This window comes from Alexandromys fortis, unplaced genomic scaffold (assembly GCF_014885135.2).
Source record: "Alexandromys fortis isolate MF-2015 unplaced genomic scaffold, M_Fortis_MF-2015_v1.1 scaffold_149, whole genome shotgun sequence".
Taxonomy (NCBI): domain Eukaryota; kingdom Metazoa; phylum Chordata; class Mammalia; order Rodentia; family Cricetidae; genus Alexandromys; species Alexandromys fortis.
In genome coordinates this window covers 2240750-2265614 of record NW_026068025.1, presented here as the reverse complement: position 1 = coordinate 2265614, position 24865 = coordinate 2240750, and the positions used below count along the sequence as shown (strand labels likewise).

Genomic DNA, 24865 nt, shown 5'->3' with positions numbered 1-24865 from the left:
CAGCACATGACTCTCTGTAGCAGGGGCCAGGGGCTTCCCAGCAACCCTGTTGTAGGAAGTTGATCATGGTGGGCGTGCTATTGATGCAGGCTGCCTTAGTACTTGGTGAGACACGCCTCAGACAAAAACTTGTTAGATGCCAATTTGTCAACAAAGATAAAGCAGTGGTGGTCTCACAGGGTCTCCGTCATGGGTTGAATTTGTCCCCCAAAACTCATTATGTTGAAATCCCAACCCTTAGTGCTTTGAATGTGGCCTTATTTGGAGTTTTGACAGAGAAGTCAAAATGAAGCCATTAGGTGGATCATAACATGAGATCTAAAAGGGAGAATAAACAGAGTGGAGAGAGAAGGCAGAGTGTAGAATGGCAAGGAGAAACCAAAGACAAATTTTGCATGTGCACCTTCAGACATGTGCAGCCTCAGGTGTGTGCAGCCTCAGGTATGTGCAGCCTCAGATGTGTGCAACCTCAGGTGTGTGCAGCCTCAGGTGTGTGCAGCCTCAGGTGTGTGCAGTCTCAGGTATGTGCAGCTTTGGGCATGTACAGCCTCAGGTATGTGCAGCCTTAGGTGTGTGCAGCCTCAGGAAGAGCCAATTCTGCAGACCCCTTGACTGCAGGCTTCCAGACTCTGTGGCAGCCACCTTATGTTACCAGAGCTGTCATCAGTGTTATACTGTGAAGGACGCCCTTCTCCTGTACAGCCTGCTAGCTGTGGATGGTGAGGGCAGGGGTGCCCTTGCGGGTAGGTCTGCCAAGTACCAGGTAGGGAGGGTGAAATTTCACTGTATATAGTTTCACACTTAAGCTTGCTGGGAAAACGCTTTATGCACCTGGAGGTTTAAATGCAGCTAAAAGGATAAGTGTATACGTGCTCATTAAAAAAGGGTGCAATTGAACATACTCGTGGTGAGGTCCAGGAAACACCCATCATCCTTTTAGACGTCTGACATTCACCTGGAGTCTCTCGCCTTCCTGGGTACATCACATTGGTCACATGCACATGTGGACACACTACCTGCATACACCAAATTCACACACATGCATGTGCATGCACATATACATGCCACTCATACAGATACACATGCACACAACACGGCCCAGCATTTGCACACACACATACAAATTCTTTTATTCACAAACCTACACACTGCACTCAGTTATCTGCCTAAGGCCCTAGGGAAGGGCGCTTCTTTGTAAGAACTGTGAGGACGATGCTCCAGGTGCCTGCCGCTCTCCATCGTTCTCCACTAAAGAGGAGTTTACAGGTTCACTGCTCTGCCTAAAGTCTGGGAAACCGTGACACAGGTGGTACTGGGGGTGTGGGCGCTACGGGTGGTTGCTTCATTGTGAGTGGATGCAGCCAGGCTGCCTATCTCCTGTCTTCTTCCTCCTTTCTCTTTTCCATCCCTCCCCTCCTCTTGCACTCCATCCACTTCATTGTCTTCTTCTTCACTGGCTGTCAAGCTCCTGGACCAGCATCTCCAATGGGCACGCGCACGACGCCAACCGATGCACGCGCACAGGGCTGCGGGGCAGCGGTTCCTGCTAAGCCGAGAGTCCCGAGCGTGCGAGTGCTCTCCTGTGTAGGCGACCTGCGCTCCGGGAAGCAGAAGCTACATGTCTCGACAGGCTGGGGTGGCAAGGCCACCTCACTGCAAGCCTCTGTCGTGGGGCCTGAGGAGACAGAGAGGGTGTCGTGGTCACCGAGGCTGTGCCACACTGCCTGGTCCAGCAGCCCAGCGTTTCTACAGCCACCCCAGGACTTCTTGTCCTGCGTGCCCCCAAGCAGGCTGTCAAGGCTGGGCTCACTTCTCCCTGAACCCAGAAACCATCTAGCCCCCACCCCTGGATGCCCCCCGTTTCTGGATCGCCTGTCAAAGCTGAAGCTAGCAACCTGACACCCACCCTTTCTCCTGGCCCTGCTGCTTGAACCTGACTTCGCTGAGATGCTTCAGGATGCCCAGTTCTCTCCTGTGGGCTCAGGACCTGTCCACTCGGAAGGAGGGGTAGTGGTGGGTAGGTAAGGGGAGAGGTATGCTGGGGCTTGCCCGGGAAGGAGGCCTGGCTTTCTGTACTTACGGTGGGGAGACTTTGCCTGGGACACACGTGGCCCTGAACACTGCTTAGGAAGCGGCTCTCTACGCCGGAGGAAGCAGGCCAATGCCACCAAGAAACAGCAGAAGATGGCACAGAGGCAAAGCCCCAGTGTGCAGTAGACAAGGGCCAACTGGTCGCTGCTCACCCTCAGTCCTGTGGATGCTTCAAGAGAGAACATGAGTTCAAGGGGTGCACCCGCTCCCCAGTTTCCCCTTCTCACAAAAGTGTTATATTCAGGCCTGTAGCTACTGATACCCTCCCTCATCCCAGGACTAAGTGCTCTCCCTATCATGGGCTTTCTTTTGACCTCATTAGGCCCAAGCAACACACATGGCCATCCCCAGGCCTTCATCGCTGGTGAGGACATAGGATTCCTTTCCTGGCCCCAAGTATTGAGAGTATGCTGAGTATTGAGAGAACTGGCTCCTCCCACCCCAAACAGATGGCACATTTTTCCAAGACCTTAAAGCTGGACCTCTCTGGAGCTGGCCCGTTCTGTTTTCTCCATATGCTTTGGAAGTAGACAGACCCAGGGATGGATGTGCACATTCTTGTTTGCAAGGATGGCAGTCCAAGGAGGATGAGTTCTCCTAGCATCACGGGGAGCCTGGACTTGACATCAGGACCAGGGGGATGACTAAGGAGTCCCGGGCACAGGTATGGCAGGGGTGGGGGGCGTGGGACACTTCACAGCTCAAGACTTGAACCTCGGGCTTTGAATGAGGGACTAAGACCTTGTCCCAGGGCAAAGCTATCTGCTCCTGACATTCATTGCTCCTCTCAAACTATCCCCTGGGTCCCGCAATGCAGTCACTAGGGCATACATACTCTGTGCCAGGGAAAGGGGGGAGGGGAGCCACTCCCTTGAAGGAAGAAGTGGAAGTAATAAACTTATTAAGGTGTTATCAATAAACTTGCTCAGAAAACATTAAGTCCACAAAAGTAAAGTTTAACAACGGAACACTGCGTCTTCCGGGCAGTTTAGAAGGCAGGGGTGAGGGCGGGGGGGGGGCAATGTTAATTCATCCTGTGCCTCTAATCAGGCCCAGCAGAATTCTGCCTGCAGGCAGGAGGACCCCAGCTGCCTAGGAAAAGCAGGCTGATCTGTCTCAGGTAACTATGACAATACTTTACACTGTAAATCTCCCCATCTGTCCAAACAACCAAATCTTGGAATTCTGTCTCTGTAGAACAATGGATAACTGCTCAAAGTGTGACTTGGGGCCCTGAATCCATATAAGCTGGGGGAGAGGGGGGTATTTCTGTTCAGGGCCGGCTCCCTTTTGTACATTAGCCAGAATCAGTCGCACACTACTACTCAGTTTTCCCTTTATTGATCCCTTAAGTGCCTGGAGTGTTTTCTCTCTGAGAAAGCATAGCAACACCGCGGTAACTCAGCCCATTCTGGGTGCCAGGTGCTTTTTGTATTGGACTTTCCTTAATTCTCCTGTTCCTTGATGGGGGGCTAGAAGATAAAGGGGGGTCAGTACCTTTGTACTGGGAAGTAATCTGTAAGTCATCACATTCACCGCTGAGTGAATTGTGTACCTTTCCTTTTTTAACCACGTTCACAACCATGTTGCACAACCAACCATCTCCACCCCCTAATTTGAGACTGTTTCTGTCTCCAATGAAAAACTTCCTGTCCCTCTCCCATTAATGTTCCCTCCCCATCTTCCCTCACCCGGCCCCCAGGGACATTCATCTGTGCCTTATCTCGACGGACTGACCAGTCTGTGCTGGACATTCTGTACCTCCCACCGACAGGTTTGCGGAAATGAATCAGGATACTCATGTAGTAGTGTTCATGAGACATTGTGGACAATCTGGACTCTCTTCTTCTTCTTCTTCTTCTTCTTCTTCTTCTTCTTCTTCTTCTTCTTCTTCTTCTTCTTCTTCTTCTTCTTCTTCTTCTTCTTCTTCTTCTTCTTCTTCTTCTTCTTCTTCTTCTTCTTCGTTTTTTCGAGACAGGGTTTCCCTGTGTAACAGTCCTAGCTGTTCTAGAACTGGCCCTTGTAGACCAGGCTGGCCTCGAACTCACAAGGATTCACCTGCTTCTGCCTCCTGAGTGCTGGGATTTAAAGGCATGCACCACCCCCGCCCGGTTCTATTTCTTCTTCAAGTTGTCAGTTAGATGCTGACTTTAACCGAGTTCTCCTAGTTTTCAGGCATTCACTCCTTATACAATCTGGAGTCTGATGTAACAAGCAGCTTATTGTACAGATACTGTGTCCTTCGGCATATGTTTTGTTTAGTAACGAAACTGTCTCATGACCTTGAGACATTTTCCTCCTTAATTTTGCCTCTTAACATTCTTCACGTAGTTGTAATAGACCCAGTGGCCGACCTCTGAACTTAAATGTGGTCTCCTCCATGTATGTACACCATACAGTGGGCGATGATAACAAAGAAACCATCCATCTCACTGATCCTACGACAGAGCCTGCCAAGTGATCTTTGGCCCCTCCACTTCCCCTAATGAGGGCAAATCTGCCCAACTATTTTAGTTGGGCTCGCAGTGAGAATTATGATACACTAGCGATCTCACTCTTGGTGCTGCGGATTCTCTGTGCACACATAGCTCACTCCAAGGACACACACTCTCACCACTCTGATGTTCCAGAGCCTTGCCAGATGTTAAACACTGTGGTCCCTTGGATGGACCCTCCTCTGAGGGGTTCTAAATGCCGTCCATTCTACATCACCCCTTTGCCAGCCCACAAGCCGTTAAACAGTCTGAGCCTCCAAGTCTCTCAGCAGTTGGGGGACCTCTGAGAGTGGAGGGATGAGGGACTAGAGTTAGCCAGACCCCCTGGTAGGCAGACAGAGAGAGGGGCTGAGATGAGGTAGTGAAGATGGTGAACTTCCAAGATGCCCAGCTTCTTCCTTACCTGAGGCAAAAGCCTAGCAGCTTAAAACAAAGGCCTAATGGTTTTTCTCAGTGGGGCCCCCTGCTGATGGACTGGCCCTACGACATGGATTCAAAGCCAGATTGAGAGGCCACAGTTATGAGCCAATCAGCTACCCTGTCCTTGTTCAAATCTATCCTAATCAATCCTTGTTGATCATGGTGGCACACACCTTCAATCCCAGCACTCGGGAAGCAGAGGCAGGTGGATCTCTGCGAGTTTGATGTGTGCCTAGCTACACAGCAAGTTCTAGGAAGCCAGGACTAGATAGAAGTACACTGCTTAAAAACAAAACAAACACACAAAACAAAACAAAAACAAAATTGACCGACCCTAACTTAGGAGAAAAAGACCCTCCAAAAACTTAAAAACCAAAACTTAGCTCTTGAGGAGAGGATGGATTTGGGGGCTCCAAAGTCTCCCCTTTATCTTGTAGAGGTTTTCTCCTCTGTCCCTCTTTTGGGTGTGTCTTCATTAGTCTCTAACTGCTAATCAAGCTTGCCCTGCCCCACCCTCAGGCTTCTGCTTCACCCAGAAAGATACTGGGGGACCCTTGGAACAGTAGGGAGGGATTTCCTAAAGGGCTTGTACTCTCATCTTCTAGCGAGACGTTAGAAAACTCGCTCCTCCCCAACATCTGCTCAAGGCATCTTACCAGTCAGAAACAAGCTGACGTCACAGCCCCCCCCCCATATGTGCTGGCAGACCCCACCTCCCTGCGACCCCTCCTGTCAGTTCCTTCCAACCTCCAGTGCAGCTCACCCACCCCCCCACCTTTGCTCCACAGGCACAAAGCACTTCCTCACAGAGGCCTCCTGGCGCTATCCTCCACTACCCATCTGTCTGAATCCTCTTCTGGTTCCTAAGACTGCTGGGGACAGGAGGACAACCTGTCTTCCTTACTCTAGGAAAATCCTATCAAATCCTTAACGATCTGTCCCCATTCAAACCTGACCCTTCTGCGGCCTGTGGGTTCCTAGAACCTGCCTCACCTTACCAGTGTCTCCTCAACACCAGAACCTTTTGCCTAGCTCAAAATGAACCAATTAATTAAAATAAACTTTGTTTTCCTAGTCAGCTTGAAGCCATTCACTGCCATGTCCCTGGACGCTCTTCCAAAGTGCCCTGCGGAGGGAATGCTACACCGAGTAACCATTCTTGACTCTAGTCCCTGTTTTTCCTATAAAGCATGGCTCTTTGGGGGCTGCAGGACAAATGTCTCTGTGTGCTTGTCCAGTAGCTGAACAGGTATCTCTCCTCTTAGCCTCTCCACCTCACCATTCCCCTTCTACCCATGGAACTCTAATCCTGTCTCTACACCTACATAAACAAGAGCAGAGAGGGCCTTCCAACTCATCCCTCTTCTTGTCACTCGGCATTCTTCCAGGGACTATAAGGAGGACAGCAGAAACGGGGGGTTCTTTCCATCAGCCAACCCCCCTGTCTCTGCAGCTCGCGGACAGCCTACATCCAGATCCTCTCGACACCCTTCAGCTCCTCCAGGGACAATGCTGCTTCTTCACCAACAGATCAAAACTGCTTCAAGACCCCACACAGAAAACTCAGGAACAAGCCTCCTCTGGGTGGGCTCCTGGCTCCTGCCCATCCTGGCCCTTCCCCTCTCACCCCTTCCTCCTTAACATCCTCATACTTAGAGGTTATCCTGTCTTTTCAACTTTTCCCCCAGTTTCTCCTAGATAGCATTATTGCCTTCCTCTGCTCCACCACACAAGATGAAGTAAAGACAATGCTTCTTTTAGGGTCACCCCAGACTTGAGAGCCCCCAGATAATGCTCCCCCCAACCAGATAGTAGCCAGATAGAAAACAGCACCTACATCCCTCATATGTAAAGGGTCTGGGATTAAAGGAGATTTCCCCCCTTGCCACTCACGCAGAAGCGACGCCCTAAAAGAAGCCCAAGGTCCCAGATCTGCCACCATGGAATTTCCATAAAGCAGCTAATCCCCTGGAGGGTCAGAGAAAAGCAACTGACCTATCTTTCACTCAGCCATTCCAAGAAACAGATCATGTCGAAAAGCAGTTCACTTCCTCGTTCTGCCCCTGACAATACCCTCCGCTCTTTCTTCTGTACCCTTAGCTATGCCAGCCCCCAAACCACGCAATTTGCATTCCTCTGCAGGTTCAGAAGCTGTGCCTCTGGGTCTTGGGGCACCACCTCTCAGACCAATGAATATCAACAACTTTTCATCATGAAGGTTTATCTGAGTTTTCATCATTTCCCTCTGATTAATTCTTTCATTTACCAAAAAAAAAAAAAAAAAAAAAGTCTGCCGCCTACACCAGGCCCTACGGAATCATTCTCTTCAACCCTGCTCTGGGCTGGGCCCTGTTTGATTCCATGAAATGAGAAGCTCAGAGCGGCTAGGTAGAAAGGGACAATCCTGGGAGGCTGGTTAGGCCACACCAATGTATTGGGGGTCTCAGACGCTAGAGGGATGTGTGCCTGGCTCAGCAGCTGTCCGCTTGACCATAGCACCATGAGGCTCAGGGTCCAGCCCCAGTACTGCACAGAATCAAGGGGAAAATCTGAAGAGATTTGGAATATTTTCATTACAAAGACTTGGTTCAGTGCCTGGGGTGTCAGATTTGAGCAGTATACATCATGTATGTGCGTCAAAATGTCCCGGAGACTTCTGAAATTTTCATCTCAATAATTTTCCTACCCTGGAGTGACCTCCCTGGCTTCTGGCTATTCGCCAGCCTGGGCCTCTTGAACCTAAGACACTCGTTCTTGCAGCCTGCTGCCTGGCCTCCTCCCCATCCTGATCCTCGGATCCCTTAGGCGCTGACCTCTGGCTGCTTACCTGATCCTGTCTGCAAGCCTCCTTGTTCTGCTCCTTGGTGCCTTCCTGAGTTGCCTAGCCTGGCTTCCACTTCCCCGGCCAGTGGTCTCCTGAGCTCGGGCTGGAGGTTCATCTGGCTTCTGGCCTTTTTCTCACAGAAGTGTGCACACTGCAGAGGGTGCTGCGTGCAGGTGGAGTTGCAGCTTATGCAGACCCCCAGGAGATGGTCGTAGTACTTGCCATGCTCTCTGCGGCAACTGAGGAACTCTGGGAGATGCAAAGAACAATGCTACTGGGTGTTAGAGACTTCCAGGAGCTTGGGGTCTGACGAAGAACTATGTCAAAGCGACAGAACGAAGCAAACCGACCCTATATGGTTCAGTGTGAAAACAGCAGTTCCAGGTCAGCTGGGCCCTCTGGGTGCTCTCTAGCCAGATGATTCGCATTTGGATATTTATATCTATATTTATGTGTATCTTCTTGTACCTAGCTGAAGATGCATCTGGTTTCTTATTGTTGTTGTTTCTTCTATGACCCATAAGTTTCTCATACTTCTTAGTTTCCAAATGTGGTGGTTTTCTACATATATTTAAAATCTTTTAGATTTATTTACTTTATGTGCCTGAGTGATTTGCCTGCATGTATGCATTGCATCACACGAGTGCCCTATGCCTGTGGAGTTCAGAAGTGGGTGTGAGACTCCTAGGGATGGTTGTGAGCCACCGTGTGGGTGCTAGGAGCAGGACTGGGTCCTCTGCAAATTAGCAAATGCTCTAAACTGCGGTTCCATCTCTCTAGTCCCTTCTATGTATCTTTTAAAATTAACATCTAGATTATTACATGGTCATATAAATTGTTTATTTTGCATTCTCAGATCTCCTGAAGGGGAAACACACTTCAAGTTAGTGGAAGGAATAGAAGAGAAAATGCCAGAACCCTCCTTGGAGAGCTGGGGAGGGGAGCTGGGAAAGTCCGTGGTGATTTGTTGGCAACACGTGGGAACCACAGCAGCCTCCACAGGTAATGACGCTGGGCAGAACAGATGAAGGGAAGCTAATCTCCTGGGTGAGCGGATCCATTCACAGCTGCACAGCCAGGAAAGCAGGGCAGAGCCTACTTGGAGGAGGTCCGCTCTGGAAGGGGAGATACTACCCACTCGCTTCTCAATAAACTGCCTTCACCACATACCCAGAAATAAAGAGCCAAGGGACATTGATTGAGACCCTCCCTCCAAATCACGAGCTTTCTCCCTTTAAGACTAATGGAGTTTTAGATTTCTTTAAATATTTTAAATATTTAAATATCTTGCCCACCAGTGTGGACAAGATTGCTCAGTGGATAAAGGTATTTGCCAATAAGACTGATTACCTAGTTTGGTCCCCAGGACCCACATGGTGAAAGGAGAGAACTAACTACCAAAACTATCTTCACACACGCACACACACACACACACACACAGAGAGAGAGAGAGAGAGAGAGAGAGAGAGAGAGAGAGAGAGAGAGGCTAAGTTTTAAGACCGAGTGATAATCAGTAAATATTTGAAAAATACTTGAGTGGAAAAAACGAGATTGGAAAGGAAAAGGCAGAGTCTTAATAATTTCCGAAGATGTGCAGGTGGGTGTGCTGTGCTCACCTATCCCCATATTTATGTGTTTGATAATTTCCACAATAAAGTGTTTCAAAGCAACAATAGAGCTGGGGAGGGGCTACGTGCCTGTAATCCCAGTACTCAGGAGGCTGATGCAGGAAGATCTCAAGTTCAAGACTAGCCTGAGACCCACAGTAGACCTGTCAGAAAAGGAGGAGGCAGGGGGAAAGACATTGTATTTACTGACCGAATGACCAAAGAATAAACTTGAAGAAACATTTCAAGGAGATAGAGATGAAGGGTTACGTGATGAGGACTAGTTCCTCCTTTGTGACAGAGAAGTCCTCCAGGAATGCTAAGACACTGAAGGCTGAGTGAAAAGAAGCGAAGGGAAGATTGGGAAAAGCTTTCAGACAGGGGCGTAGGCAGTTGCCCAGGGCACGAGGCAGGGAAGAACGGACGTGTACAGACAGTTGAAAGGCTGAATGGAAATGGACCACATGGCAGATCTCCTCCCTCTATCCCTGTCCTCCACCTGGCTGCAGATGGGCCAGAGGGGTTCTGGGGCAAGCAAGGGAATGGCTCAGAACTCACTGCACAAGTCTGTACAGCTGCGCTGGCTCCTCTGGCTGCAGGAGACGCAGGAGATGCAGGTTTTGGTCAAGGAGTCCCAGTACTGCTCTTTGGGGCAGTTTGCCATAGTCGGCCCTGGCCGCCTGTCCTGTGGAAGGAGAGAGGGAACATTAAGAGAGAGAGCAGATGGCCAAGCAGAACCCAGGTGGCCTCTCCTGCCACACTCTGAGATGTTCTCCGTCTCAGCAGGCAGAGGGCAGACAAAGCTGGCTTCCACCCTCAGCTGTGATCTGGGCTGGGTTCTCCCCCCCCCCCATTTCCCATTTGTAAAATGGCTTCTCCGAGGGTCCCTCACTAACAGAGGTACACCCTGTCTGTTCACACATTGTTCTTCATGTGTCCTAGGCCTCCTCCCCAGGATCTCTGCTTATGTCCTCACCCTCCGTGACATCTGCCTAAACAGAGGGCTCTAAGGACCAGGTTATGTGTCGAGAACCTGGCACTGATCTAGATACCCAGCCCGGGCTGAGGTGGCTAATGTCAGACACCGGGGTCTATGAGTCAGTACAAAATGACTGACATTGGATGCCTGGGGAACCCAGAAGCAAACAATGATGTCATCTCTTCTCTAACTGTCCTGGACAGAATCTCATTTTTGTGTGACTCTTTACAAATATGCTTTGAGGTCAGAAGTAAAGGCTTTAGCCTTCACCCTTTCCAGCTTGTCTATGAATGTCTGCCTGTAGGCCTGTACGCCTGTGAGACTTGTGTGCTGGACTGCATGTGTGTAGGTGTGTGCCTAGGTACCAACCATTGTCTGCCTAGTGGTCTGTGTGGAGACCTTCATGCAGAGTGAATAAGTATCTTTTAAAAATAGATTTATTTATTTTAATTTTATGTGTGTGTATATATATATGTATGTATATATACTACATGTATGCCCGGTGTCTGTGGAGGTGAGGGGGAGGGAGTTGCATCTCCTATAACTGATGATATAGGTGATTATGGGCTGCTTTTTATTGGTACTTGAAACCAAACCTGGGTCCTCTGCAAAAGCAGCAGGTGCTCTTAATCACTGAGCCCTAGTACAGGATGCCTCATCCGCCCAAGGCCCCTTCATCTCTGCAATCCACTTGCCTCGTGTGACCCTCCTCCTCCTTTCTTGGCCTCAGAGCACGACCTCAGAAGGACCCTACTGTCTCCCACTACCACGCACCTACTTCTTGCTCCTCACTGTGGCCTTGGCATTCATTGGTGTGGCTGCTTCCCACCGTTGTTTAGGTTCACCACGGGCATACCCAACCACAGTGAGGCAGAGCAATGCCAGGTCACAGTGGGCAGAGCGACACTAAGTCACACTGGAGCCTGGCTATACTGGAGCAAGATGGCCCTAGTCACAGTGCTGGTGTCACTGAGGCAGGCAAACACAGGGATAATTTAGTCCTAGGGAACTTGGTTTTGGTTAGGCAAGTCTGTCTCCTGGCTGCCCAACTGCCACTACACACCCACCCCTCTTCAAACAAGGCACCTTCCAACCTCAGACCCCCGCCTGTGTGGAGCAACACCTCTCTCTGAATTACTTAGGTTGCTCTGCCCCAACAACCATCAAATTCACTTCCTATTCAAACACATTCCTAATGTACCAATAGGAAGAACAGCAAGGCCAATCCAACTTTTAGGGAGCAACCCCTTATTTACCAGTTTGTGTATATGCATAATTGGGCACACATATGATTAAAATCAGTTGCATTATAGGAAGAGACATATGCAATAGAAAAAAAATGTTTATATCACTTAATCTAAGCCATCAAAACAGAGACGTGTCCGTAAGAAACCAAACTCCTCCTTCTCTTGAACTGGGGCTCTCCAGTGCCTTCTTCCCTCCATGGCTGCTGCTCCTTTGCGGTATATTCAGATCGTTTTGATTGCTTTTGCATGGAGTTTTCTTGCTATGTTTCAATCTGTGTGAACTGGAGCAGGAGGATGTCTGCTCACCTGGAGCCCAACAAGGACCAATAAGAGCCAGCATCCAGACTGTGGTGAACTCAGGTGGCTCACTATTCAACAAAGAACCCTCAGTCTTATCGAAGGTTTACAAAAAATGCTAGCAGACACTTCTCTAAAGAAGACAGAATCACCCACAGGCACTGGAGAAGATACTCAGCCTCATAGCTCATCAGGCTTACTGCAGGCCTATCCAGCCATTGGGGAGGCTGGGGCAGGCTCCCCAACTTAGCAAGACTACCTCAAAACTAAAAGTGGTAAATAAAATAAATAACAATTTTAAAGGCCGGAATACAGCTCAGTGCTTGAGCACTTGCCCAGTATACATAAAGGCAAGGGAGGAAGGAAAGAGGAGAGAGAGATGAGAGGGAAGGAAAGGAGTGAAGGAGGGGATGGAGGGAAGGAGGAAGGAAAGAAAAACCCTCAAACCTGGGCCATGAAACATTACAATAAAATTACAGAATCTGAGGATAAAGAGAACTGTGAAAGTAATGAGACAAACATAAGCTGTGTGCCAGGAGATGGACCAGCTGGTAGATGCCTATACTGCCCAAGCCTGGAAACCTCAGTCTGACCTCTGGCACCTCCGTAGGAATTAAAGAAGATAACTGATCCTGCCAAGTCGTCCTCCGACCTCCACATGCCTGCGATGGCACCTGGGCCCTCACATATATGTACAGTCTCTCTCTCCCCACCCCCATACACATCAACAACATCATCATCATTAGGAAGAAAAAGAAAGGCAACTTGTTATGTACAAGGGACCTTCTGGAAAATTGATGGAGATGAGAAAGAATGGGACAAGGTCTAAAGGCCTGGAAGGAAAGAGCTGTCAGCCCAAAGTTGTGTCCTGAGCAAAACTGCCTTTTAATAATGAAGGGGAAATGAAGACAAATGAGAAAACAAAATCTGAGGAAATACATTGCTGGTACCAAAGGCTACTGAGAGTCCTTAATCCACCTGCTTCTGTCTACCCAGTGCTGGGATGAAGGGTGTGCCACCACCAGCCAGAGATCTTGACTGTAATGGAAGTGACTGGACAGTGTTGTTGAACCCAAGAAAGGATGGGAACACTGCTAAAGGTCCCTGCACAGAAAACACTAGCTTTATTTTGCTTTCTTTTTATGTATATGGGCATTTTGCCTGTAGGTGTGTCTATGTGCATGCCTGATGCCTGCAGAGCCCCTGCAACTGAAGTTACCAAAAGCTGTGAGTTGCCATGTGGGTCCTGAAGCCCAGTCTTCTTGCAGAGTAACGAATGCTCTTAACTGCTGAACTGTATCTCCAACCTCTGTTTTCTTTCTTGAGACAAGGTCTCCTTATGTAGGTCTAGCTGGCCTGGAACTCTCTATGTAGGCCAGGCTGACCTCAAACTCACTGTCTCTGCCTCCTGCATGCTGGAAAGGAATGTACCAGCCACCATGCCTGGGTTGTAAATTAATGTGTGTGTGTGTGTGTGTGTGTGTGTGTTCGTCTGTCTGCCTGTATGTCTGTCTGTATGTCTCTGTGTGTGTATGTATGTATGTATGTATGTATGTATGTATGTATGCTTGTGTGTGCCCACAAGTGCATGTGGTACTAAGGACTGAACCTAGGCTTTCCTAGGTGCCAAGCACACACTCTTCCAGTGAGCAACATCTCCAGCTCTTTTGTTTTACTTTGAGACAAGGCCTTGTTTAATTGGCCCAGGTAGTCCTTGAATCCCGTCTCTAGCCAAGAGAGGGCCTTAAACTTGCAATCTTGCTGCCTCAGCTTCTTGGTACCTGGGATCATGGGCTTGTCCCACGAGGTCAGCCAAGATAAACTTTTATAAAGGCAAGAATTATTGCATTCTTGTTATGAGTTGAAATTCCTGTTTTCCTACATAATTTAATAGACAGCACATAAAACAATTATTAAAAACCTATGTTAATAGTCATTCAGTGTTCAAAGAGAAAATATGTAACAATAGCAACATAAAAGGAAAAGGGCAGAGAGTTTTAGGAACAGAGTTTTGCATATTAATGAAACTAAGTAGATATTCAAATTAAGGTATCACAAGATCAATTTGTTAATTTTACTCTTTAAGATAATCGCTAAGAAAATAAATAAAAAATCTACATAAAGGAGGGTGGGCAGTGCCATGACTCAGTGGGTATAGGTGTCTACTACCAATCCTGACAACCTGAGCTCAATCACCTGACCCCATATAGTAGGAGACAATCAGCTCCCACAAAAAGTCTTCCGATCTCCACCTACTGTTCGTGGCACAGAAGTTCCCACACATACATACATCCATGCACAAAATAAATAAAGTGGAAGCAATATATAAACAGCAGAAATAAATCTTTATCAGAAAAAGTATTACATATAAACTATCTGAACTCTCTTATTTAAAGGCGGAAATGGGCAGTCAGATTTGCACAAACCCACAAGATTCATCTACATGCTATTTATAGAGGATTTGTTTTTGTTTGTGGTGGTGTTTCCGATGAGCCCAGGGACTAGAGCACTAGATGGTCTCCTCCTTAGCCACACCCCAATCCCAGCACTCAGATCAAAGGACACAGAAGATCTAAAGTAAAAGCACAGAGCAAGACACTTTATACACATAGTGCTCCAAGAGCAGACGCAAACTCACGATTATTATCAGACAGAATACGTCGTCTGGCAAGCCCCAAAGAGACATTGAAAGAAAAAGCCCAGACGGATAGGTCCATGACTACAGGTACAAGTTCCTCAACATGTCAGCACAGCCAACAGCCTTGCATTAGTTACCACCATCAAAGGGGATTGTTCCTAGACGGCTGCAGGCATTCAGTCTACAAAAAACCATCAGTTCCGTGTACAGCATTGATAGAATTAAGAAGGAAACCATACAGTCATTTCAAAGGTTGCAGAAAAGGCCTCTGAAGAATTCACCACCTTTTCTGATTAAACAAAACAAAAACAAGAAAATACCAGGTGTGGGCTGGAGAGATGGCTCAGAGGTTAAGAGCATTGCCTGCTCTTCCAAAGGTACTGAGTTCAATTCCCAGCAACCACATGGTGGCTCACAACCATCTGTAATGGGGTTTGGTGCCCTCTTCTGGCCTGCAGACATAAAGACAGAATATTGTATACATAATAAATAAATAAATAAATATTAAAAAAAAAAAAAGAAAATACCAGGTGTGACAAACTAGGGTTAAAAACAAAACTTTTGCATAAGAAAGGCCATAGGCAAAAGATTTTGCAGACAATAACGTGCTTATGGGGAAAAACTAAAAAGTTTTTATGTAAGATCAGGAATGAGACAAAACTGTACCCCTTGCCCTCTTCTGCTCAGCATGGTACTGGGTCAACTACACATTCGGCCTCATTCCCAACTCCCAGTCCCAAGTCCTGTGGTATTTTCTTTTGGGTCAAGGTGGCCTTTGGCCAAAGCCTCATCTAAGTCTCTGGGAAACTTTATGTACTGGCATCCTTGGTGAACATGTATCTGTGGACTTGGTTGCTGGCTACAGATGAAATTAGAGTAACGGGCTACCCTAACTCTGGCACTTAGGCAAAGTAATAATGATACTACTAAATAGAGGTATCCAAATTGGAGTGAGAAAAGGTAAGTCCACCTCTGTCCTCAGATGATGTGATCTTATAGGAAAAAGGACCACAAAACTGTTAGAACTGATAAAAACATAGTTAGAAGATTCTTAAAAAATCAACAATCAAAAGCCATTGAATTTTCATAGACTTGCAAAGAACAATCTTAAAGGAAATTAAGGAACAATAACTTATAATAACACAAAAAGAAATAAAATACTTAGGAAATTTAACCAATGAAGTAAAAGAAGTGTATGCCAAAATCTATAGAATACCATGGAAAGAAATTACATAAATAAGTCAAAAGACACCTGTGTCCACAGACTGGAAGACTTAAGAAGGCTATAATATGGCCCTAAACAATTTACTAATCATATAGTCGACAACAGAATCCTAACAACTTTTAAAAAACAGAAAAGGTTAACCTAAAAGATCAAATGGAATTTCAAGAAACTGAGCAGTCAAAATAATCTTAAAAGGAATGGAGAAGCTAGAGGACTCATACTTCCTGGCTATAAACAGCACAGAGCTGCCACAGCCAGCCGTGTAGCACCAGTGTGGACAGGGGTGACAGGGGTCTGGCCAGTGCAGCCGGATGGGGAGCACAAACAAACCTTTGTAGGCACGAGCAGATGGCTTCTTCACAGGCCTATCATGAGCATACAATGGGGCAAAACCCAGTCTTTCAATGAACAATGGCTATGGTTCAGATTAGAATGTCGTACATTTTAGATGTTTTGCAATCAGTCTTGAAGAGAATGCTGGATAGACACATGCAAAAAAAAATGAAGTTAAATCTTTAACCAATGCCACTAAAAAACAAAACTGATCAAAGACCAAGGGTTATGTCTTTGAAACTTAAAAAAAAAATGGGCTAAAGAGTTAAATAGACATTTCCCCAAAAATACACATGAAGAGCAACAAACTCAGAGAAAGATGCCCAGCTCAGCACTGGAGAAAAACAAACTGAACCAGCGAGAGTCTCTATCTCCTTCTGGGGCGGCTACAGTGAGAAGACAGGGGACAAGGACAGTCACTGAGGACCCTGTGCATTAAATGGGATTTGACAGTGTTTCTGTGTTGTGGCCACTTTGTCAAGTGCCTTGGCAAGCTAAGGCATTCACCAGAGTCACCGTGCCAGCCAGCGATTCCTCATCTAGACAGCTGACTATCCTAAAGAATGGATCCACCCAATATCTAAACACACTTTCACAAAAGCATTGTCCGCTGTCTGCAGAGACTAGCAGCCACCCAAATGAGGTCATCCAATGGATGGATAAGAAATGCAGTCTATCCCTAAAACGCGATATTCCATGGGTGACCTGTGAAAACACATGAACTAGAGGGAATTGAAGACACGGCATACACTGAGCGACAATGCTGATTACGAAACAGCCCAGATACTCAAAGCTCCAGAGATGGGGGATGGATTAGTTGTCGTCTGAGGCTGGAGGTGGGAGAAGGGAAGGTTGACAGGGTTTCTTTTGGGGGTATTGTGGTGGCTACGCAACTGTGACACAAAAATCACAAAATCATTTGCTTTAAGTGGAGCTACTGGTCTCCCTGTGGAGTGGGTTAGATGCCCAGGCCACCTTGAGAGACTCCATGACCCACTAAAGGTCTGGAGCCACCACAGCCACTGGGTCAGATAGGGAGACGCAGGTTGACAGAGGGCAAATGCTGTCCACCCTTCTTTCTCACCCGCCACCCACATCTATGTAAAGTCCAGAAGCACCACCCAGCCCCTAGGATGGGCAAAAGACCCCCCAAGGATGACGGCGGTCCAGGCAGCAAGGAGGCTGGAGAAGACAGCTCTACTGGTGAATAGCAGGGAAGGGGAAATTGCTCTCAGAAACCAGACCTGTACACTGGGCTCAGACCAACACAGAAGCTCTCCTGTACCCCGAAGCCCAAGAGTCAGCAGGACTTCCAGTTCCTAAAGGCTTCCCGACGTGACGGCCAGTGCTGCTCCTTGGAAGACCGCTGTGACAGATGAGTCTGAAACCTAAGACAGCTGCTTGCATCACACAGAAAGACCTAGTGTATCTAGTGTGGTACTGCGGGCACCTTTACCAAGGAACGTGAGGTCACTCGCTAAGATGGGCAAAGCGGGCAAATCGCAGCCACAGGTGCTTCTGTCCCATGCTCCAAACTGATGGATTTCTTCACCCCTCACTCCAGGCATCAAGGAAGGCAACTTTGAACTCTCGCATCCGTCAGTTCCCACCTTTTGAAAACTGGACACACATGTTTGGCTGCTATTGTGAATACCTTGAAAGAGGAAGGAAAGACTCTAGTCTTCCTTGATGCCAGTCAGAGGCTACCGTGAGCAAGCAGTCCCATGCGGCCATTAGGATGAAACACCTGGGCAGTTTTAAGAACACGGTGAGGGCCAAGCTACAACTTTTTGTATTAAACCAAGTACTTGTGGTTTATTTCGTTTTCATGCAAAACATGTTTCTATTTGAGCAAAACAATTTTTTTTAAAAAAAATAAGGTGGTTACTTTCATTTTAATGGCTTTCTATTATTATTATTAACATTGTCATTGGTTTTTTTTTTTTTTTCAAGCTAGGGTCTTACTATGTATGTAACCCTGGCTGTCCTAAAACTCACTATGTAGACCAAGCTGGCCTCAAACTCACAGAGATCCACTTACTTCTGCCTCCTGAGTGCTGGGATTAAAGAAGTGCACCACTGCACCTGGCCAGTGGTTTTCTATTTTTAATTTCATGTGAAATGGTCTTAGCTTTTGATATAGAGGAACTAAGAGCAGAAAGGATAGATACCTATTTCATGGTGGCACAAATATAAGAAATATTAAAATATTTTTAAGTTGGGAAAATTTTTTGTTGCTGTTATTTTTAACTTCCCAGAGCCTTTGTTTGTGACTCTTCAAGAGGCTCTGAAAGGTGGAAAACAGGTTCGTGGTTTTGAGAACCATTTTGTAGTTGAAGAGAAGCGGCTCATCCGAGGCCAAGGCAAGTGTATGACCAGCGGTAACTTGAACTCTTGACCGGTATTAACCTTCACCGCAGCACCGAAGTTGCTGTGGGTTCTAGCACATTCTAGCTGATCCCTAACTCCTGGTCCCAGGTCCGTTGGCATTTCCTCTTTGGTCAAGGTGGCCCTGGTTACTGCCCCATGGGTTTCTCTGAGAAACTTATGTCTTGGCGTCCTTGGTGGACATGGTTGCTGGACAGAGAGGAAATTTTTAGCAAGGGCCTGCCTGAGCCGAGTCTGGGTGTGCGGACAGGTAGAGCCGCCGTGAGCAGCGAGTCCTTCCTGATGAGGAGTCTTAGAGGAAACCCCTTAAGACTCCAGGAGCGCAACGTGTAAACAGGCCTGCTCTGTCAACAATCGTCAAAGAAAACGAGAAGGCAGAATGGGGACAGGGAGAGGTTGAAACACAGAACCCAGTCTCTCTCGTGGGCCCCCAAAGGACCTGGGCTGAACTTAGCCACCGAGGACACCATAGGCACTTCTTGCTCAACACCTGTGCTGTTTAAGATTCTTAGAAATCCACGACAGCTAAGTGGGGACAGAGATGTGAGCGCCGACTCCTGGGGCGTCTCATATCTACCAGATTCGAAGTCATCCAGCCGCCCTAGGAGAAAACCTGGAGCACGCGGGTGCAAAAAAAGAAGGCCCCTATATGTCTGGCTGACCCATAACCCCTGGCACGCAAAACCTGAACCTGGGGACCTCTCCTGTGTACAGGAACGGGGCTGTCCCAAAGTTGGGTAGCCCTGGCTTGTACCTGGGGTGACACTGCTGGATCCCCAGCCCCCAGAACACCTCCTTGGCCCTCACCCACCACAGCTGGCTACTCACCACGCTCCTGTGCCACTGCTCCAGCCTCCTGCCTGTCCTGGCCCACGCTACTCATTACTCAGGCCGTTTATTATTAGCCTGAGATTTTGTTAGGCCTAGGCCACACTTCCTGGGTTTTCCCCTCGACCTGGGCATGTAAATAAGCCACCCTGCTGACCTGCGCCTGCGCCTCAGTCTACGGAGTTCAGGTGGGTGACCTGATCCTGTCGGCTCAGCACGGGGGGGGGGGGCTTAGCCTGACCTGGCTGTGAGACGACAGGACTTGGGCACTTCTGGATTGTCCCTGGCCCACCTCTCAGGGGCCTGGTTCCTGTTCACTGCCCACTCTCCAGGCTAGGCTGCCCAAACAGCTCTTGTCGCCCAGAACTAACTTGAACTCAAAATTCTGTCTCAGGTTCAAGACTGTTGGGATTGTAGGTGTGCTCCACCACACCTGGACCAGAAAGCCATCTGTGACTGCTCAGGCCATTAGGTGCCTATTCCTACAGCAAGTTCTCAGCACAGCATGACTCTGCCAACAAGCTACACAGGAAAATCAATGCCACAGCCCTGATGATCCTGTGTTGTGACTTCATTTCTATGCATTCCCAGGTCTTCAGGATCCTGCAGGGAAAGAAAGCCCAACAATTGCTCTCCCAAGTCCATGGCAGTACTGTTCATAGGAGCCCAGATATAGAATCAATCTTCACATCATCAGTGGATGAGTGGATAAGAACCAGAGTGTGTGTAAACAGCGGGATTCTATCCATCCTCAAAAGAGAAGGAAATCCCGCCATTTGTGTCACCCAACATGAACGGAACTGGAGACCCTCAGGCTGGATGTGATGACTCACGCCTTTCACCCCAGCACTTAGATCTCCAAGTTCGAGGCTAGCCTGGTCTACAGAGCTAGTTCCAGAACAGCCTGGGTTATGTAGACAAACAGTGCCTTGAATAAAAGAAAGAAAGAAAAAGGGAAAGAAAAGAAAGAAAAAAAAACAGAAGAAGAAGAAGAATTCATGGCCTAGAGTGAAGGCCCAGTGATTAAGACCTCCTTTGAAGAGCCAGGTTCAACTCCCAGCACCCACATGGTAGCTCACAAATATCTGTGACTCCAGTTCCAGGGGATCTAATACCCTCTTATGGGCTCCATGGACCCCAGATACACATGGGATGCACAGATACACATGCAGACAAGACACCTATACATGTAAAAATTAAAAATTGAAAGTATTTAAATAGAAAAAGAAGTCAATCCTGGAGAGACAAAGCCATATGTATTCTCACTCCTGTATGGAATACAGAGCACAGGAATCTTACAACTCCAGAGAAAATCAAGTCATCAGAGGCTATGGAGGGTGATGGGCAGGAGGACAGGGACAGCTTGGTCAGAAGGTCCCCGTTTCAGCTGGGTGGTTCTGTGGTTCTGTTGTGTAGCAGGCTAAGGTTCACAGTCATTCGTTATGTAGCTCGAAATGGCCAGAGGAGAGCTGCAGCGTGGCTCGGCGCCCAGGCACGGGTAGGGCTCTGGGGTTCATCCTCAGCTCTGAGAAACAAAATGGCACATATAGCGATCCCAGTGCATAAGAGGCTAAAGTAGGAGACCATGAGCCCCAGCCAGCCTGGGCTGTATAGTGAGACCCTGGAGAGCATGGGTGGGGGGAAATACAGTCTGGAAACTGGGGTGGGGGTAAGGGTGGTGGTGCTTGGCATTCACAAGGCCCTGGGCTCAATATCCAGGACAAAAGGGTGAAAAAAGACACAGGAAGAGGGAGACAGAGAAGGAGGGAAGGGAAGGGAAGGGAAGGGAAGGGAAGGGAAGGGAAGGGAAGGGAAGGGAGAGAAGGAGGGAAGGGAAGGGAGGAAGGAAGGAAGGAAGGAAGGAAGGAAGGAAGGAAGGAAGGAAGGAAGGAAGGAAGGAAGGAAGGAAACTGAACAATGTCAACCAATGTCACCCATCAGGGTCAATCTCCGAGCATGACCCCGAGACAGGCTGCAGGTGATCTAGGAGATAAGAGCATCCTGCTGGAGCTTGTGGCTGCCCAGAGCCATTTTGGGGGACAATCTACCCAATACTGACCCTTGAGACCAGGAAAGTCCGTCACTGGAAGCTCATGAATGGCAACAGGAGGCTGGCAGCAATGCACTGCCCATCCAGTGGAGGATGGCTGCATAGCCAGGGTTCAGAGGTCAAAGGAGAAGCACCAGCAGCTGTGGGGGCACATGAATACACATGCACATATACATACATGCACATACATGCGTGTACATACATACACATGTACACATACTCTGATGCTGTTTTCCCAGAATGATGTGCCTAGGAATGTGATATATGACAGATGGGCTAAAGGGTGGTGTTTGAGGGAACCCCAGTCCTACATGGCAGGTTTTCATAGCTAGTGTTATTTATTTATTTATTTATTTATTTATTTATTTATTTATTTATTTTTGGTTTTTCGAGACAGGGTTTCTCTGTGGCTTTGGAGCCTGTCCTGGAACTAGCTCTGTAGACCAGGCTGGTCTCGAACTCACAGAGATCCGCCTGCCTCTGCCTCCCGAGTGCTGGGATTAAATGCATGCTCCACCATCACCCAGCATAGCTAGTGTTAATGAACAGTAGTAAAACCACAGCTGGGACAAAGGAGTGACAGGTGGAACCCATTGCCAGGAACATTCTGTCTCCATATGGGAACAGGGCAAGCTTGGGGTTTATGAAATTTCTGGGCCATTTCCCCTCCTCACCGATCTGAGCCTGTTGGAGCTGGACTCTACTGCCTCACTGAGGGCTGTCTGGGGCCTGGGCCTGTGTGGGGAAACTGTCTGGGGTTGCTGGGCCTTCTGCCACTGGAGCTGGGATGTGTAAACTGAATGGCTGTCCTGAGTCTCGCATGCCATCTTTGCCAACACTTACAATGCTCTGTGCATAAGCGCCGGCCAAACAAAGCCCAGGTTCTCTGGGAGACGGCAGGGAAGAAGGGAAGGGTCCCTTCAGTCACGTCCGGCCACCACTGGCTGACGCTCCAGTGCACATGTGCTCTCTCAGAATAGTGCTGGCAGTTTCCAAACCTCATTCTGAAACCAGACTTTTCTGTGCTGTCTCCAGGGGCACCACCGGCTTCTCACTGTGAGTCACATGGCCTAAGTTTTAGAACTCGGAGCAAAGACACTTTGCACACTGCAAAGATTGAGAGCTAGTTCGTTTACGCTAGCGGGGTCCAACGATTAAAAGGCGTAGGCAGTTGGGACTGGTCCAGAGAGCAAACCCCAGACCATCTAAACACCGCAGCGTGCCATTTCCAACATTTTTAGCTGAGCCCAGCCCCACAGCAGTGCCTCTGGGGGCTGTGACCATCGCATGGCACCCTTTGCTTACATCATGCTGGCTGGGACAGCTCAGGTGCAGTGTTTCCCGTGTGACTCAGTCTCTGCACTCTCAAAGGGACGGTGGGGCTTGCTGCGGCCCCAGCTCTGCTCCTTTTCTTCAGTCTGTTGGGCTGTACACCATCTCACTGAAGGTCTTGATTGCCTCTGTGGAACTGCCTCATCAATGGCAATGTTGCCCAATATTATTGTCCAACTTTGCTTGTGCACGTGGTGGGGTTTGAACCCACAGACTCAAGGTGGCAGCTAGCTCTGACCTACCTCCCCTCTCCTCCCTGTGTTGAGGCACGCTATTTGATAATATCCTCTGTGTAGGTTCTGAGATAAGCAAGTGTCCCGAAAGGGATTTTTTTATTTTTGAAAGGGACATTTTCAAAGCTAGATCTGAAGCCCTCGTCAAGACCGCAATTTATACACGAACCATCCATGACCACTTTCCAGTAGGGCTAGACATCCCACCTGGGCAAATCCCAACTTGAAGAAGCAGACAGTAGGCTCTTTATTATCACTATTTATTATTATATTAAGTCCCCAGCTTCTTATGGGAGGAGCTGGACACTCTTTTAACTTTAACATTTTTTTTCCTGATTACGTTTTATTGTGAAAATTTCAGAAGGCAGAGCATAGCGGAGATGGGAGCCCAGTCAACCATGGGGCCTCCACCTGCTCATGGAGTCTCTTCGGCTGTGTCCATCTGTGCCCTCCTGCTGAATGTCACCTCTGTCTCCCAGTCTTGTCTAAAGCAGTGATCTTCAACCTGTGGGTCCTAATGCCCCTTGGAAGGGATTGAATGACCCTTTCACAGGGGTCACATCAGATATCCTGCATATCAGATGTTTACAATTCATAACAGTAGCAAAATTACAGTTATGAAGTAGCAACAAAATAATTTTACGATTGGGAGTCACTACAACATGAGGCACCGTATTGAAGGAAGGTTGAGAAAGTATTTTCTGTTATTTTCAATCTTCCATCTCTTCTTTGATCTGTATTGTAGTTTATCTTGATACCCCTGAAAGATCCAGGTGCTGAAAATATGGTCTGGGGCCTGAGAAGCTGCTGGGAGGTGGTGGACCCCAGAGGAGATGGGGCCTATGGAAGGAAGCTGGGCTGTTGGGAGCCTGGCCCTCCCTGTCTCTCTTTTCTCCCCACTCTGCCCACCCTATCACAGGCTGTGAAGTAGCAGAACCCTCACCAGGAGTTAAAATTAGGAAATCAACAACTAAATAAAGCCTGTCTCCTATAAGTTGCTTCCATCTGGTTCTTCACAATGATGAGAAAAGAAACCAACATACTAGGCGTCTCCATGGAAGGCATCGGCTCCTTCGAAAGCAGTGACACCTGGGCTTGTGCTTTGGCTGTTTCTCCCACGCCCACCCTTGCTTGCCCAGCACTGGCTTGTCCAGCTCAAACCCAGAGTAACAAGGGTGACAACTTAAACTGATGGTCCTTGGCCAAAACAGATGGCACCCTTGCAAGCTGGTGGCTTCCTAAACCTGCCATCATTTCTGTATTTTAGTGCCTGTGAGGAAGGGCTCTCTCTCTTTGCTGTCGTACTGATGAGTGTCCTGAAATCATGTGTTAAAGATTTGCCTTTGGCCTGTGGTGTTAAGAGAGGCTAGCGATGCATGTAGGGGTCAGAGCAGACGCTGTAGGAACCAGTTCTCTCCTTCCGCCATGTGGGTCCTGGGGACAGATTTAGGGTTTAGTCAGGCTCGGTGGCCACTCCCTCATGGGGCCTCTAGAAACCTTTAGATCTTTTTTTTTTCTTTTAAAAAACTAAGGTCTTTGAGTCCTTTATTTATTTTTTTATTTTTTTATTTTTTTGAATTTTCGAGACAGGGTTTCTCCATAGCTTTTTGGTTCCTGTTGTCCTGGAACTAGCTCTTGTAGACCAGGCTGGCCTCGAACTCACAGAGATCTGCCTGCCTCTGCCTCCCGAGTGCTGGGATTAAAGGCGTGCGCCACCACTGCCCGGCTTGAGTCCTTTTTTAAAAAAATACTTATGTGTACAATATTCTGTCTGTGTGTATGCCTGAAGGCCAGAAGAGGGCACCAGACCCCATTACAGATGGTTGTGAGCTGGGAATTGAACTCAGGACCTTTGGAAGAGCAAGCAATGCTCTTAAC

General features: G+C 48.0%; 1 protein-coding gene across 1 annotated transcript; it reads right to left on the bottom strand.

The window, feature by feature from the left end:
• Positions 1 to 537: 537 nt before the first annotated feature.
• Tnfrsf13b (TNF receptor superfamily member 13B) lies at positions 538 to 19401 on the bottom strand. Its single transcript, XM_050163760.1, has 5 exons — positions 19373 to 19401; positions 9996 to 10122; positions 7834 to 8079; positions 2081 to 2260; positions 538 to 1675 (listed from the first exon to the last, which is right to left on the bottom strand). Exons 2-5 carry the CDS (start codon positions 10099 to 10101, stop codon positions 1461 to 1463), a joined length of 747 nt encoding a protein of 248 aa, XP_050019717.1. The 5' UTR covers positions 10102 to 10122; positions 19373 to 19401; the 3' UTR covers positions 538 to 1460.
• Between the last annotated feature and the right edge of the window lie 5464 nt (positions 19402 to 24865).

Excerpts from the sequence above, each read along its gene's own strand:
- Tnfrsf13b (XM_050163760.1), bottom strand. The coding sequence starts at position 10,101 with ATGGCAAACTGCCCCAAAGAGCAGTACTGGGACTCCTTGACCAAAACC. Across the intron at positions 2,261-7,833 it reads AGGCTTGCAGACAGGATCAG|CATCCACAGGACTGAGGGTG; the intron begins GTAAGCAGCCAG and ends TCTCTCTTGAAG. Across the intron at positions 1,676-2,080 it reads CCAGGCAAAGTCTCCCCACC|GCCCCACGACAGAGGCTTGC; the intron begins GTAAGTACAGAA and ends CTGTCTCCTCAG.